Here is a 14769-nt window from a genome sequence, read left to right as displayed (position 1 = left end):
TTCTCCTCATCATAACCCCATCATGTTTGGGCTCATTAGATTTGGGCTGACGAGCACCATCGAACTAGATGAGGTCCAGGGTCTCATGATGGAGTCAGGAGGTGGCCAACAGAACTGCTATTCTCCTCATCATAACCCCATCATGTTCGGGCTCATTAGATTTAGGCTGACGAGCACCATCGAACTAGATGAGGTCCAAGGTCTCATGATGGAGTCAGGAGGTGGTCAACAGAACTGCTATTCTCCTCATCATAACCCCATCATGTTTGGGCTCATTATAAATATGTGGAAGGTCGTTAATAATAATAAATGTTTTATTAGGGTACCCCTACATGTAAAGAGGGGGCAGATATTTTTTTTCATTTCAACCCCAACGTGTGATATATTTTTAGATAGGTATTTAAAAATGAATTAGGTTTTACTAAGATCGATTTTTGATAATTTTCATATTTTCGGAAATAATCGCTATAACTTTTGAACCATATGTTTAAAAATATGAAAAAAATCACAAAAGTAGAACTTTACAAAGACTTTATTTGAAAATTTGTTTTGAACTTTATAGGTTAGTTTTTGAGAAAAATACGGAAAACTACGGAACCCTACACTGAGCGTGGCCCGACACGCTTTTGGCCGGTTTTAATTTTATTTTAATACTTTTCTGTGCTATTCGTACATAGCCAGCCACCCTAGGGGATTCAGTATTGACAGCTTCTTTTTTTTCTTTCTGCATATATTTCTTTCCGCTTTTACATATTTTGATTTTCACCCTTTAAAATGTTTCTAAGACGCAATGTTTTGCAAATTTGGTCACGTCATGCACAGTTAAACTGTGGAATGAATTGTTGCCAGCGGTATTTCCGGACCAATGCGACCTTCAAACCTTCAAGAAAAGAGCGTACATCCATCTTAAAGGCCGGCAACGCACCTCCAACACTTCTGGTGCTTCTGGTGTCCATGGGCGGCAGTGATCGCTTACCATCAGGCAGCCTATCTGCTCGTTTGCCTCCTATCCCATAAAAAAACGTTTAATATTTTTTAACACTTTCGCTACCAAGAACCCGACTGTCGGGTACACCGCTCGTAGAAGCGTAGCCGATTACATGGGTTTCCCCGTATGTAGCGAAAATGTCGTAGCGCCGCGTAGAGCCCGGTTTCGAAAGTGTTAAGAAAAAAAAAAACCGCCGCCTTTCGGGTTGTGGTGAAAGCTACTTGCGAATGTTGGATTATGTAGAAATGTGTAGGTATTTTTTAAAACTGCTTTTAATGCTTTAATTTTTTGATGGCAACACAAATCAATATACGTATAACGCTAAGGTTTGAGGAGTTTCTCAATTCCTCATGAATCCGATTATAAGAAATCGAAGCTTGACAAACTTTGACTTGAAAACTCAATAATTATGCTTAACAAACATAACTAAATAAATGTCACTGTTCTGAACTTAAATGCATGCTTTTCTTACAAAAATACCAAAGTCACTATGAGTGTGCCGTTCAGATTTGAGGAGTTCGGTTCTGACCATCATCAGCAGTTCCACTGCACCAAATGTCACTGTTCCGGACGTAAGTGCATGCTGTTCTTATAAAAATACCAAAGTCACTATAAGCGTGCCGTTCAGATTTGAGGAGTTTGGTTCTGAGTGTTCTGACCATCATCAGCAGTTCCACTGCACCAAATATATATCACTGTTCTGGACTGGACGTAAGTGCATGATGTTCTTATAAGAATACCAAAGTCGACTTTCTAGCTTTCGTAGTTTCGGCTCAGCGGTGTTGGTTGTTGAATCAATCAATTAGGAAACCTGAATTTATATATGTACATGTAGACTAATACTATACTTTTACTACATTCATATACCTTATTTACTACTACCATACCATGAATATGAAATTAAATAGAGAGTCCCCATATAAAATTGAAAATTATGTTATTAGCAATTTAATTCAAAACTATCAAGATTATTCGTGTCTGCGTTGAAACGCGCGTTGAGTTGCCGGTGCTCGCGTACCGAGCGCCAACGCCATCTATCGATGGCCGTTTCGTGAAATTGATGAGCGCTCTAAGGAATAAGGGGTCTTAAGCGGTATCTGGATAAGCTAACCCCTACCTACAGATACCTAAGTCAAATGAGGAGTAGCAGAGATAACGCGATTTAATAATTTGTAAACAATAATATTGTTTGTCTTTGCCATCTCACTTTCCCTATTAATATAATTGATTAATTTACCTCATAGGGCATTTCCATGGTGAGAGGATCATAGTTGTCCAGGTCTTGTAGCTCGTTCTGTGATGACTTGGGCTTGACAATCGCTGGCGTTAGATTATCGTAGCGCGTGTTTTCTGGACCGGGTTCTTCAAGTACCTGAGATATATCGTCATTTTTACTAAAATTTATTTGAGGTTAAGAAATAAATTATGAGTGCAAAAAGCAGCAGTATCAGGAACAGTTAAGTAGTCGTATATAAATACTCACCCACTGCGTGAATTCGAACATCTTGAGGTCGAGCGGGTCACCTTTTAGCTGGCCCTGGAAAAATAACTACTTCAACACCGACATTCATGAACACGTATCAATGCATCCAGAGTATTCAGATGTTGATTAAGGAAAGGTAAGGGACACCATTCTCTTTGCATTCTCTTTCCAAGCTCTCCTCACTAACACAATTTATCATAGACTATTTGAATATTGAAGAGAGTATACTAGTAAAAAAGTAAAGCGAAAACTTGCTTAAGATGACTGCGAGGCGGGAGCGCCGTCACTTCGCCAACTGTTTGACCGAAACCTTCTTCTGACTACTGACGTCGCCAAGTGTACTACGATATCTAGATGTGTATTACAGAATGCTATGGGGCATTGCCACCTTTTGGTTTCTATGGTACCCTATGATATAGACGGTAAATATTGAAGAGAGTATACCTGGATGCTAGTAAGCGAGTGGCAAGAAGCTAGTGCTTGTATGAGAGGACTGCGCGGAGGGAGGGCTGTCACTTCGACCACGGTCCGGCCGAAACGTTCGCCTGACTGGTGTGGCAGCACTGAGTATAGATCCAGCCCGTCTTCTGTAAGAGTTCCAGTCTGAAATATAAACGGAATTTATAAATTATTTGCAGGGTTTGAAAATATTGCCGGTCAACCAGATTTTGGCACAAAAAATATAGGACATTCTTACACAGATTGACTGAGCCCATGGTAAGCTCAAGAAGGCTTGTATTGTGGGTACTCAGACAACGATATACATAATATATAAATATTTATTTACACAGAAAACGTCCATGACTCAGGAACAAATATCTGTGCTCATCACACAAATAAATGCCCTTACCGGGATTCCAACCCAGGACCGCGGCTCAGCAGGCAGGGTCACCACCGACCGAGCCAAACCGGTCGTCAATAGGGCACGAAATTCATATTTTCTAATGGGAATCAAAACTTCACCACTGCATTTTCAATCAATTTTTAAGTGCTATGGCTCGTCGATGATTCCGCCAACGTCAAAGTTTAGGAAGGCATGCGTTTCATGAAGAAAATTGGCCAGTGAGCCGTCAATAGTTACACTAACAGATTTTCAAATTTACCGCCTTTTTTAGTGCCAGGATTTGGTTGGCCGTCAATAGTAGTCTCCGAGCCACTGACAGATTTCTAAAAATGTTAAAGTAGATCAAGAGCAATCGCCTAGATGGCGCTAGTAAAATTGTTGCCGCTCCATTGTGGGCGATATGTCGTATGTCGTAAAGTGGTTAACGGCTACGAAGTACGAATAATCAACCCTCATGAACGTCAGCTGACGCTTAGTTGGTGGGTTGAAAAATTGCAGCCACCGAAACAACGATCGAAACAATTTTAAGAGTTATTCAGGCCCCGTAGCCGAATGGCATTTCTGCGATGCGAAACGCCGCAGAAATGTAGTCTGGCTCTGTCGCGTAAATACGCAAGAGCGATAGAGATGGAGAGAGATATTATCGTGAGCTTTTGTGCATTCGGCTACGCACACTGAACTTAAAAGGACAAATAAAGGCAAAAAAGTATAATCTGGAACTTACCTTATCAAAGCACATGACTTGCAGTTTCCCGCAGATGATGATCCTCGGAGGCGACACGCAGAAGATCTTGTTCCTGCGCAGCCTCTGCTGACTGTACACTATGCCGGCTGTCATGGCGGCGGGTAACGCCGGGGGCACGACTATGGTTATGATGTCGAGTGTACGGAGCACTATGGTTTCGGCGTGGCTCTGTTAAAAAAAAGGAACATGTTATAATAATGCTAGTTGCTTTTTAACTACACTGATACTTTAGCGCATGCCGTGGAGACGGGAGCTAGCCGCCGTGAATAATAGAAACAAAGGTTTTTGTTAAACGGATTATGGCAAAAGCCAAAAAACCATCTCAGATGATTTGTACTATACAAAGGAACAATTTTTAAGAGGTTCTTATTAAGCAAAGGAGATCCTGCCCTTTGGTACACCTCCAGAGACTGAGTTAAATGCCGTCGAAAAGTACGCTTTACCATTCGTATAGAGTATAGCTGATTTCTTATACAGGGTGTATTTTTACAGGTCAAGGCAGCTATATCAAATGAATGAAAATTGGCGTTTACAAAATTTGTAAAAAACACACACAGGGTGCGAGAAACAGGTTATTTAAGTTATTTTTGACTTTCGTTTTGATGTCAACTGATACCATTCATTCATTGTATCTAATACTAACTGCTGCTGTCTACATTTTCTATTGATCTTCTGGTGCATGTTCATGGTTGGTCAAAATCTTACTTTAAATTCAGTCATAGAAATCTTGTTTCTAAGATTTTTAAATATGATTTATCTAAGCATACGTTCATTATACTTACGCCTCTCTGCAGATACAGCCAGATGGAATACCCCATGCCAATAGCGGCGATGCAGAACATGAAAATGACGAACTTCACGGCGTCCTTATAGAACTGGAAGTCGAACTTTTTCGGGAAGAGAATGCTCTTTATCAGCTCGCCTTTGGCTGTGTAGAATCCTGTGCGGACTACTTTGGCTAGCACCTGTGGGGAGAGAAATGTTGGAATTGTATTTTCATCACATTGGCTATTAATAGTACATTTGTGCAACAAGGGGGGTATGGGAATATTGATAACGAGTGTTATAATTCGCGACAGCCGCAGGCTGGAGTGAATTATAGACACGAGTATTCAATATCCTTACCTCCTAAGTTACACACAATGTTTGTCATCACATTTGATAATAGTTTTTGACGGACACGTAAATTCAAAAATGTCGTACAAGTCGACTGTGGGATATGGGTTAAATTGCGGCGTAGGCGACCTGTCATTGCAATGTCACAATTTCGTTTTCTTTCAACCCCTTTTTGCAAAGAGTGGCACTGAAACTCGAGTAGTACATGTGATCTACCCCTTTATGGGATACAGGCGTGATTGTATGTACGTAATCGTATGCTTCCTCGAACATTGAATTTAATTTAAAATATGCATTATTTTAGGGTTTGTTTGTGCTCAAAAGGCGTTTTTATCTGAATAATTCGATATATAGGTGAAGCTGAAGATATACTAGGTAGGGATCGCAAGGCCGCCATTGATGGTTTTGCCTTATGTTTTTTCCTCTCATTGTGTGTATGTGGAACTCAGGAGGTAAGTGTACAAACCCGTGTTTTTAATTCACTCGTTTTGCAGTATTCCCCTTACCTCTCTTGTTGCACACTGTACTATTTTATGTAAGCGTTATTTCTTAACCTTATCAGTAAGTAAATTGGTATGAATTTTGTATGATTTACCCCCTGTATGCTTAGACGCCTTAGACACGGATGCTGTTGTTTTTAATGTCACTTTTTCAAGATCAAAATTTATAGGCGTCATATGAGGGGTTAAAACCGGCCAAGAGCGTGTCGGGCCACGCTCAGTGTAGGGTTCCGTAGTTTTCCGTATTTTTCTCAAAAACTACTGAACCTATCAAGTTCAAAATAATTTTCCTAGAAAGTCTTTATAAAGTTCTACTTTTGTGATTTTTTTCATATTTTTGAACATATGGTTTAAAAGTTAGAGGGGGGGGCGCACTTTTTTTTCCTTTAGGAGCGATTATTTCCGAAAATATTGATATTATCAAAAAACGATCTTAGTAAACCCTTATTCATTTTTAAATACCTATCCAACAATATATCACACGTTTGGGGTTGGAATGAAAAAAAATATCAGCCCCCACTTTATATGTAGGGGGGGTACCCTAATAAAACATTTTTTTCCATTTTTTATTTTTGCACTTTGTTGGCGTGATTGATATACATATTGGTACCAAATTTCAGCTTTCTAGTGCTAACGGTTACAGAGATTATCCGCGGACGGACGGACGGACGGACGGACGGACGGACGGACGGACGGACAGACAGACATGGCGAAACTATAAGGGTTCCTAGTTGACTAAGGAAGCCTAAAAAGCAATGAAACAAAAGAAATGCTACTTTATTCGGTTCATGAAATTAATGTATTTACATTGAGTCTCGCGAAAATAATAACCTTTTTTGAAGATCGAACTTTTTTGCATTAATCGACCGAAACCGAAAGCTCACTTTCAAGTTTCAACTCAGTTAAGATTGAAACCAAAAATGTTATACATTGTTTTGTTTAAACGCATTGTTTCTACTCAGGATTAGAATAAATATAAGCCCTTGAGAAAAGCTTCAAGTTCTCTTATTAAATAGCAACCATAATTACTTATTGTTTTCTACTGCACTTTAATGTGACACAAATAAGCCGGACTAACCTGGTTGTTGCCATAGAAACGGGTTTGAATGACGTGGGTGCCAGCGAACAAGGTATGCCTTTTGTGACCTTCTGTGGAGTATATTTCTGGGGAGGGGCAGGGCGGGCCTTTCATCACTGGTACACTTTCGCCTGGAAAAAATAAGTTCTTAGACAGAGTTGCACATACACTATAATACGCATAGTAATGAAAACGTTACGAATTCTCTATCATATTAAAAATATTTGTTATCTTTAACGGCCCGGCCACGACATTGGTTTAAGTTTAATAATATAATTTTCCCCTCACTAGCTCGGAAACACGTGTTTTGTCCTTTAATACCAGCGCGTAAAAATACATTTTATCCACTAGTGGGTAAAGTAATTTGACCTTGAATAAAGTCAAATTAACTGTTTTAAAATAGATAAAAGTAGGTGAATCTAGTAATAAAGATGATTTACCACCTGTGGAACTACTGGAAGCAGTGATAAACGCATTTTTTGCGTTGTAGTTTCCTCGCTATAGTGAGGGGAAAAGTTTTGTGTTAGACTCGGGTGCAAATGTATTTTACTTCTCGTGTGTTGAAAACTCGCAAGTTCAGGATTCTATTCTCGAACCACTCGCTTCGCTCGTGGTTCAACTATAGAATCCTTTCACTTGCTCGTTTTTCAATTCCACACTCGGCGTTAAAATACAACTTTGCACCCTTGTATAACAAATAACTATTATTGAAATTAATTTTCATAGAGTACCTATCTAGTCTGTTGACATTTTTTTTTGATGAATACTTTTGCATGTTAAATTGTATCTTGTTATTTAATGCATGTTAATTATAAGATGTAATGTTTTGAAAAGAAGTGGCCCGCCGAGTTTCTTGCCGGTCCCATAGTGGATACCCCCCTCCCAACTGAGGGGGGACTGAAATCTTCTCGAGGCTGAGGCGTAGGGTTAGAGCCGGCGTAGCTTTATTTGACGTTCATATGCGCATTGTAATATGCCTACTTGAAAAATAAACATTTTCATTTCATTTTCATTTTTCAGCGCGCCATCGGTAAGCGGCAGCCACACGTGCGAATGAAAAGTCCCATCGCTGTGTCTCGCTCCAATGTATGGCCGCCTCTCACCGCTGTCGCACTTAGACCAATGTCGTGGCTGGGCCGTAAGCGTGCTTTCGTTGACTAAACAGTTGCCAGTAAGCAGTAAGCGTAAAAAGTAAGCAGCCGTCCAGGTGACAGTACAAGTATATCACCAGGCTGCTTGCATTGAGCATGCACACCCCAAAAACTAAACGATTGCCGACTGCAACTGCAATAATGCTCTCGTTGACTATAGGTACAGTTGCCAGTTAGCATCATAGCATTGTACGGCATAACGCAACCGTCCTGTGGTAGTATAAGTGTAGGTAGGTAGTATAATACCTACTTCATCACGCACGGCCGCAAAATACATCCCTAAAGGAAAGTTACCCTATAGAGTACTAAAACTACTAAATATGTTATCTGTGAGCATGCTCTCGTTGACTATACAGTTGCCAGTAAGCAGCATAGCATCACACAGCCGTCTGGTTTTATGAATAAATTCATTCATAATTTCTCCGTGCACTTTTGCAGCTGATAGTACATCGCCAGGAACCAATCTGCTTGCGTTGACTACGCACTCCTCAAACACACTTCTAAATGAAAGCTTTCCTAAAAAGTAATCATCATACTTGTAAGCATACTCTCGTTGACTATACAGTTGCCAGTCAACAGCATAGCATCGCACGGCATCACATAGCCGTCTTGTAGTACATCGCCAGGAACTAATCGAGTCGCTCGCCTAAAAACACACCTCTAAAGGAAAGCTAACCTAAAGAAAACTAAATAATTACGTTACCTGTAAGCATGCTCTCGTTAACTATACAGTTGCCAGTAAGCAGCATAGCGTCGCAAGGCATGACGCAGCCGTCCGGTGGCAGTATAAGTACATCGCCAGGAACCAGTCGGCTTGCGTTGACTACACACTCCTCTCGACCGGTCCGGGACGGGCGGAGAACGGACACGGTGAATGAGCTGGTGGAGCCGGCCATTTTGTGGAGGTTTATGCTCATCTGGGGACAAATGACGACCGTTGTGTAGTAAAAAATATGATTAAGGGCCAGTTGCATCAACCACATTTGACAGACACATCATCGTTACGCAGCAGACGACTATGGAACTTCCCATACCATAAAATTTAACGAACGCTTTAACGGTGTCAGACGGTTTGATGCAACCGGCCCTGAGTCGTTGAACGCCGCGCGGCACACATGTGATCCATTTTAGTAAGCAACATTAAGAACGCGGCGTTTAAAGGGTGGGCCAGTTGCATCAACCACAGTTAACAGACATATCAACGTCACGCAGCAGACGTCTATGGAAATTCCCATACAACAAAAATACCAACGCTAAATTCGGTGCAAATTAAGCTCATTTAGACTGTGCAACTTGAGCGAGCTTTTTGATGTTGACTTGACTTGTACTTTGACACGTTGCCGATGGAAAACATTTGAATCAGGTATAGAGGTTGTAATAAAATTCTGCTGACATTCATTAAGGATGTCACGGTATTGACATAAATCTATCTGCCATGACACGATAAAACACTTGGTTCAGGTAAAAAGGGTTGTAAATTATCTGTTTACCTTGTTATTGTTCGTGCAATCAAAGATGACGTCAAATCTAACCTTTAATAAATATCACATTACAAATCAAGACGCGTCTTTGTAAATGACACGATCGGTACAATCAGCATTCAGATAAAGCTAACATGTCGACGGTATCAATACAGCGACAGCATGATAAACACTGGACCAGTCACCAATGTTATTCATTTAGAAACTAAGGAAGAGCGGTGCCTCGTAATACAAGTAACTGTTACTTAAAAAGAGGTTCCAACTCTGAAAAATGTATACTTACTCTTATACTGAATAAACGAATTTTTTTTTAAACACTTCCTGCAGATAGTATCAGCAAACGTACTGGGGCCCATTTCTCAAAGTTACAATTTACAAGCGGTAGTCATGTCTAATATGACAAGTTGGAAAGAGACTTTCACTTGTAACGTGTAACTTTCAGTTTGAGAAATGGGCCTCAGGTAATATTCACCTACCAATAAGAACATGATGCTTAAAACTTAGATCAGGTAAAAAGGGTTGTAAATTACCTGTTTAGTTTGATACAGGGCCAGCATGCAGGATCCCGCAGAGAGTATCAGGACGCACGTAGCGTATTGATAATACTCGTCTAGCGACCATAGCACGATGGAAAACACTTGGAACAGGTAAAACGGGTTGAAAACTTCGTTCACAAACAGTGTCCAATAGCTCTTCACTTCAACTTCTACTGAGTTTGTGCCGTATAGTTTTATTCTGAAATAAACATAGATAGATTTAGAACACTTGAAGAATCAATTCTAATCAGAACTATTTTGAACAGCCGGCCACCATGCCGAGCAAATTGGCTTGGACGAGACCAACGTGCGCGCTTGAGTATGGACGCTTTGCGCACAAGGCACTGCCTCCTGAAAGTGCTCGGTCAGTGACGTCAGTGTGAATCCGGCTAATGACTTTTAGAGTCACCCCACCTAGCATCTTCTGAGCATCGGCGTTTAGGTAGTGCTATGGGAAATGGCCATACTATACACCACCATTCCGAATTGATTATCTCATATTCAATTTTTCTTGAAAATCCATAGTAATACTTACAACTCATTCTGCTGTCGCTTATTGATCCCCGACATATTATCCATCAGAAGGTTGATAGTCAGTTTCTCGTTCAGTGACTGCACGTTCACAAACACTCCTTGGTCGTTGAGCCAGACGAACCGTGTGTGTTGGTAGATGAAGTACCGCAGTTTGTTGTTGTGGTTGGCGATATTCAGGTCTATTTCTATAACTTTCTCCATGTTGAATGAGCCTTCGGCATCCATTACTGGAAAATAACCACAAAATTAAAATTTGGAAAAAGTCCCCGACATAGTGGTCCGACTAATCCAGCTTTCAAACAAAAAATACTAAATTTAAATCGCTTCATCTGTTCGGACGCTACGATGCTACAGACATGCAGACACACAGACAGACAGACAAGTCAAACTTATATTAATACCCCGTCGCTTTTGCGTCAGGGGTTAAAAATAGACATTTGGGATTTTGTTAATGAGTTCTGTAACAAGAGTAATGCGCAATGTTTCATGAAGACGGCACCGTAATTCTTTAAAAAGTAAGCATGTAACAGTTTTAAACTCCGTTTCACAATTATGTTTTGTAAATCTTGTGTGTTATGTCAGGGGCAGCTCACTCCGCAATTCTTTCGCCGAGCTACAAGTACATGCCGGCGGCCGCGCATTCGCGACCCATTCAGAAAATCCATATACATAGAAAATGATAAAACTTACCACATATCTCTTCAGCCATTTTCAAACTGCATTTTAAGTACTTGAATCTGTTTAATGAAGGATAATATGCCAAGGCAAAATACGGCAATCCACATAGTGCTATGCACACAGCATGGAATATGATAGCTCGTACTTTGGAGTACTTGAAGCCGTAGATCTTGAAGATCTCTTCATCAACAACATTCTCCAGTATTTGCCATTGGGCTTCTCCGATAACTTCATAATCATCTGGAACAAGGCAGGGATTGGTTATGTTGGATATCAGATACAACTGTTGTAAAAAATAATATTATAGAGGTACAGCAGAGACCTCCAACTTTTTAACTCGGAACTATATTGCATGTTAGAAAATGTTGTGTTCCCAAGACCAAGAATGTTTCTGTTCAATTTATTAATTAAAAATAATAGGCTAGTTTCCTACTAGTCAAATCAGCTTCTTTTTAAGAACTGTCAAAACGATTTGCTAATATGGAATTACTATGAAAAACTGAGGAGTGACGTCACGGTCAATTCATTTACTTTATATCTTTCTCTTTGACTTATTAAATAGAAATTATGTTTAAAAATAAGTACTGTCCATATTCTTTTTCTAATTATGTGGTGCTTTATTTCTATTATCTGTGCTCATTACCAAATTAATGTAGCCTGAGGAATCTCTTAGGGCTCTTAAGAGTGGTTTCACACTACATCCATCCGTGAAAATAAGATCGATCATAGTCATTTTATTTTTATTGATTTGGGAAATATACAGCATTAATTGTATAATATGTCTTACAACGACAAGGAGGTCACATAACTATTTGTATGGTATATTTACACACTATGCACGGATTGGGAACCAGTCTTATGAAGCTCTGTATTTTTTTTAAACTATTGATTAGAAATATTTATTAAATGTTAAACAGGCTTATAAAAAAAGATTTAGACAAAAGAAGTGGACAGCTTGAAACCATATACAGTAGATAATTGAATAAAAAAAATATTTGCTGTCTAGTTTCCAAATCTGTCACCTTTGTTATGCTTGTATAATTTAAAATAAAAAGTCTAGAACTATTGTGTTTTAAAGGTGTACATTAATATAATCACATGCGAAAAATAATAAAAACTGAATTTCACCCCATACAAAAAGGTACTGTTGTCACATTTTTTTGGGAGAATGAACATTTTCAACTGAGAATGTCAAAATTTAGTCAAGTTTGACACCTGTCAAAGATAAATAAAGTTCAAAGTAGGTTGGGAAATATACTCTTTATGCCCAATTAAGGGTTAAAACAAATGCAACTCTATTTCAAGGGCTTTAGTCTTATCAGCTGAAGGAACATTTATTGTATGATCAAGGCAAGATTATCTGATCTGATAGTGATGATAAATGAGATATTCTTGTCTTTATTACTTATCGCTTTATTGTTATGATCATTGGTCCATAACAAGTCATTTGATCGGGCATTTGATTGCCGACTCATTAATATTATTTATTTTAGTTCATTAACAATACAATACAATACAAATATTCTTTATTGCTCATAAATATTAAAATATCATGACATAAAAACAAAGTGCATAACTTTAACTATAGTAGACACTAGACAACAAGCAGTCTTATTGCTAAAGAGTGATATCTTCCAGAAAACCTTTGGGTAGTGGAGACAAGGGTTCCGTAGTTTTCCGTATTTTTCTCAAAAACTACTGAACCTATCAGTTCAAAATAAATTTTCCTAGAAAGTAATAAAGTTCTACTTTTGTGATTTTTTTCATATTTTTTAAACATATGGTTTAAAAGTTAGAGGGGGGACGCACTTTTTTTCCTTTAGGAGCGATTATTTCCGAAACTATTAATATTATCAAAAAACGATATTAGTAAACCCTTATTAATTTTTTAATACCTATCCAACGATATATCACACATTCACTTTAATTAGGGGGTCTAAGAAACATTTTTTTCCACTTTTTATTTTTGACTTTGTTGGCGTGCTTGATATACATATTGGTACCAAAAAGTGCTAACGGTTAAGATTATGACAGACAGACGGACGGAGACAGATGGACAGAGTCACACCAGAGGGTCCTCCTGTTGAACCTAAAAATTGATTTACGGAACCCTGAATTATTTGAAAAAAAAAAAAACTAATACAAAAAAAAATAGGCCAGATCACCATCAATGGGCAAGGTGCCCAGAAGTCTGACCTTATTTCCTAACTGCATATAAATCTTCAATACTTTTTTCTGTCACACTTAGGCGAGGCTGATGAAAATTAAGCTACTACAAACCTAGCTCTATTTAATATGTAATTTTGGTGGAACATATATATTTTTCATAAAAATAAAAACCTCAGAGATATCTAATAGTTAAAACAGTTCCATACAGATATTTTCCATTTACTTCTCTGTGGATGCAGTTTGGTATTATATGTAAACTGTGCCATATGTAAATGGATTATTTTCATCATTATCTGCAAAATTTTACGAGATAAGTTATACTAGATTTTTTTATCGAAAAATAAATAGTTTTCAAAAGTAGGTATTCCCTTAATGGAACTTATAAACATATTCTTAAAATTACAGGAAAAAAGTACAAGAAATCTTGAGGTCTTATTGACAAATGCCTCATCTTAACCTTCAATTAACTGAAGCATCTCATTATGGAATGTTGTAGAAGCAACAATCAGTTATCTCAATCACTTGAATCAATAGGAATGACCCATATAATTAAACATAACACTGACAAGGTTAAAACAAATTCTTAGTATAATCAACTCTTATAAACAACTTTTAAGATGTCTTTTATCAAGGAAACATGAGCAGGCAATGAGTCGATAACACAGTTCAATAATTTTCAGGTGCATGAAGTGCATCTAATATGATTTAAACCTATCTACTTGCATCAGTTACAGAACTGATTCATTATCTATAAAATAGCGACGCAGTTAAAACAGAGTACATTTACTTAGCAAATATTTCGTCACGTGGACATTAGTCTCAAGATGCACTGAAACTCCCTTACATTTTGTGACTCATACAGTAAAGGTTGGATTTGCATGGTGAAATATACTTACCATTGGCAACGGTGGCACTGTTCGTGTTCGGCATTCCCGCAAAAACTGATTATTTGCACTATATAAATAAATTAAGGCATAGTACTAGGGTGGTATTTATTTATTGCTTATTAACCGGTGCTACCTCATTTCAAAAATATTAAATAGATATGGAATTTCAGGATACGAAATCCCACTACTCACATCACACCTTATGAATGAATGAATTCATAGGCAAGGATAAACGTCAAAGTTTTTCTTAATTTCTGAAATGACGTCAAAGCCGTTTCAGTTCTGTATAAAAACGATGCTCATCGATCATTACATAAATGGTTAATGGTTAATGTTAATAAAATAATAATGAAATGAATGTTATCAATCAGAATCAGTTAGATAACAATATATTACGACAAAATATTTTATAAAATTCAATTAAATTCGGTACAAACTACTATTTTAATTACAAAAATATAAAGGTGCTTATGGGAGATTTGTGAAAATCTCGAAAGATGGCGCCAGCGTACTTATTTTTCCGGATATTGTTATCTGTGTACTAAACGTGCCAGTGGCGGATGTTATTGATTTGTTATG

At 38.2% G+C, this 14769-nt stretch overlaps 1 protein-coding gene across 1 annotated transcript in view; it reads right to left on the bottom strand.

Annotated features, from left to right (window-relative positions):
- Positions 1-14376, bottom strand: part of LOC125226118 (polyamine-transporting ATPase 13A3-like) — a 37819-nt gene extending 23443 nt beyond the window's left edge. The window contains 11 exon segments of the mRNA XM_048129986.1: positions 2226-2360; positions 2472-2525; positions 2916-3074; positions 4040-4228; positions 4843-5025; positions 6755-6885; positions 8609-8822; positions 9917-10121; positions 10458-10683; positions 11147-11374; positions 14200-14376. Coding sequence (XP_047985943.1) covers positions 2226-2360; positions 2472-2525; positions 2916-3074; positions 4040-4228; positions 4843-5025; positions 6755-6885; positions 8609-8822; positions 9917-10121; positions 10458-10683; positions 11147-11374; positions 14200-14233 — 1758 coding nt within the window. The 5' untranslated portion in view covers positions 14234-14376.
- Positions 14377-14769: the final 393 nt, after the last annotated feature.

This window comes from Leguminivora glycinivorella, chromosome 5, assembly GCF_023078275.1.
Source record: "Leguminivora glycinivorella isolate SPB_JAAS2020 chromosome 5, LegGlyc_1.1, whole genome shotgun sequence".
In the NCBI taxonomy this organism is placed as follows: Eukaryota; Metazoa; Arthropoda; class Insecta; order Lepidoptera; family Tortricidae; genus Leguminivora; species Leguminivora glycinivorella.
The sequence above is the reverse complement of the archived record's forward strand: the minus strand, read 5'-3'. Positions and strand labels throughout refer to the sequence as shown.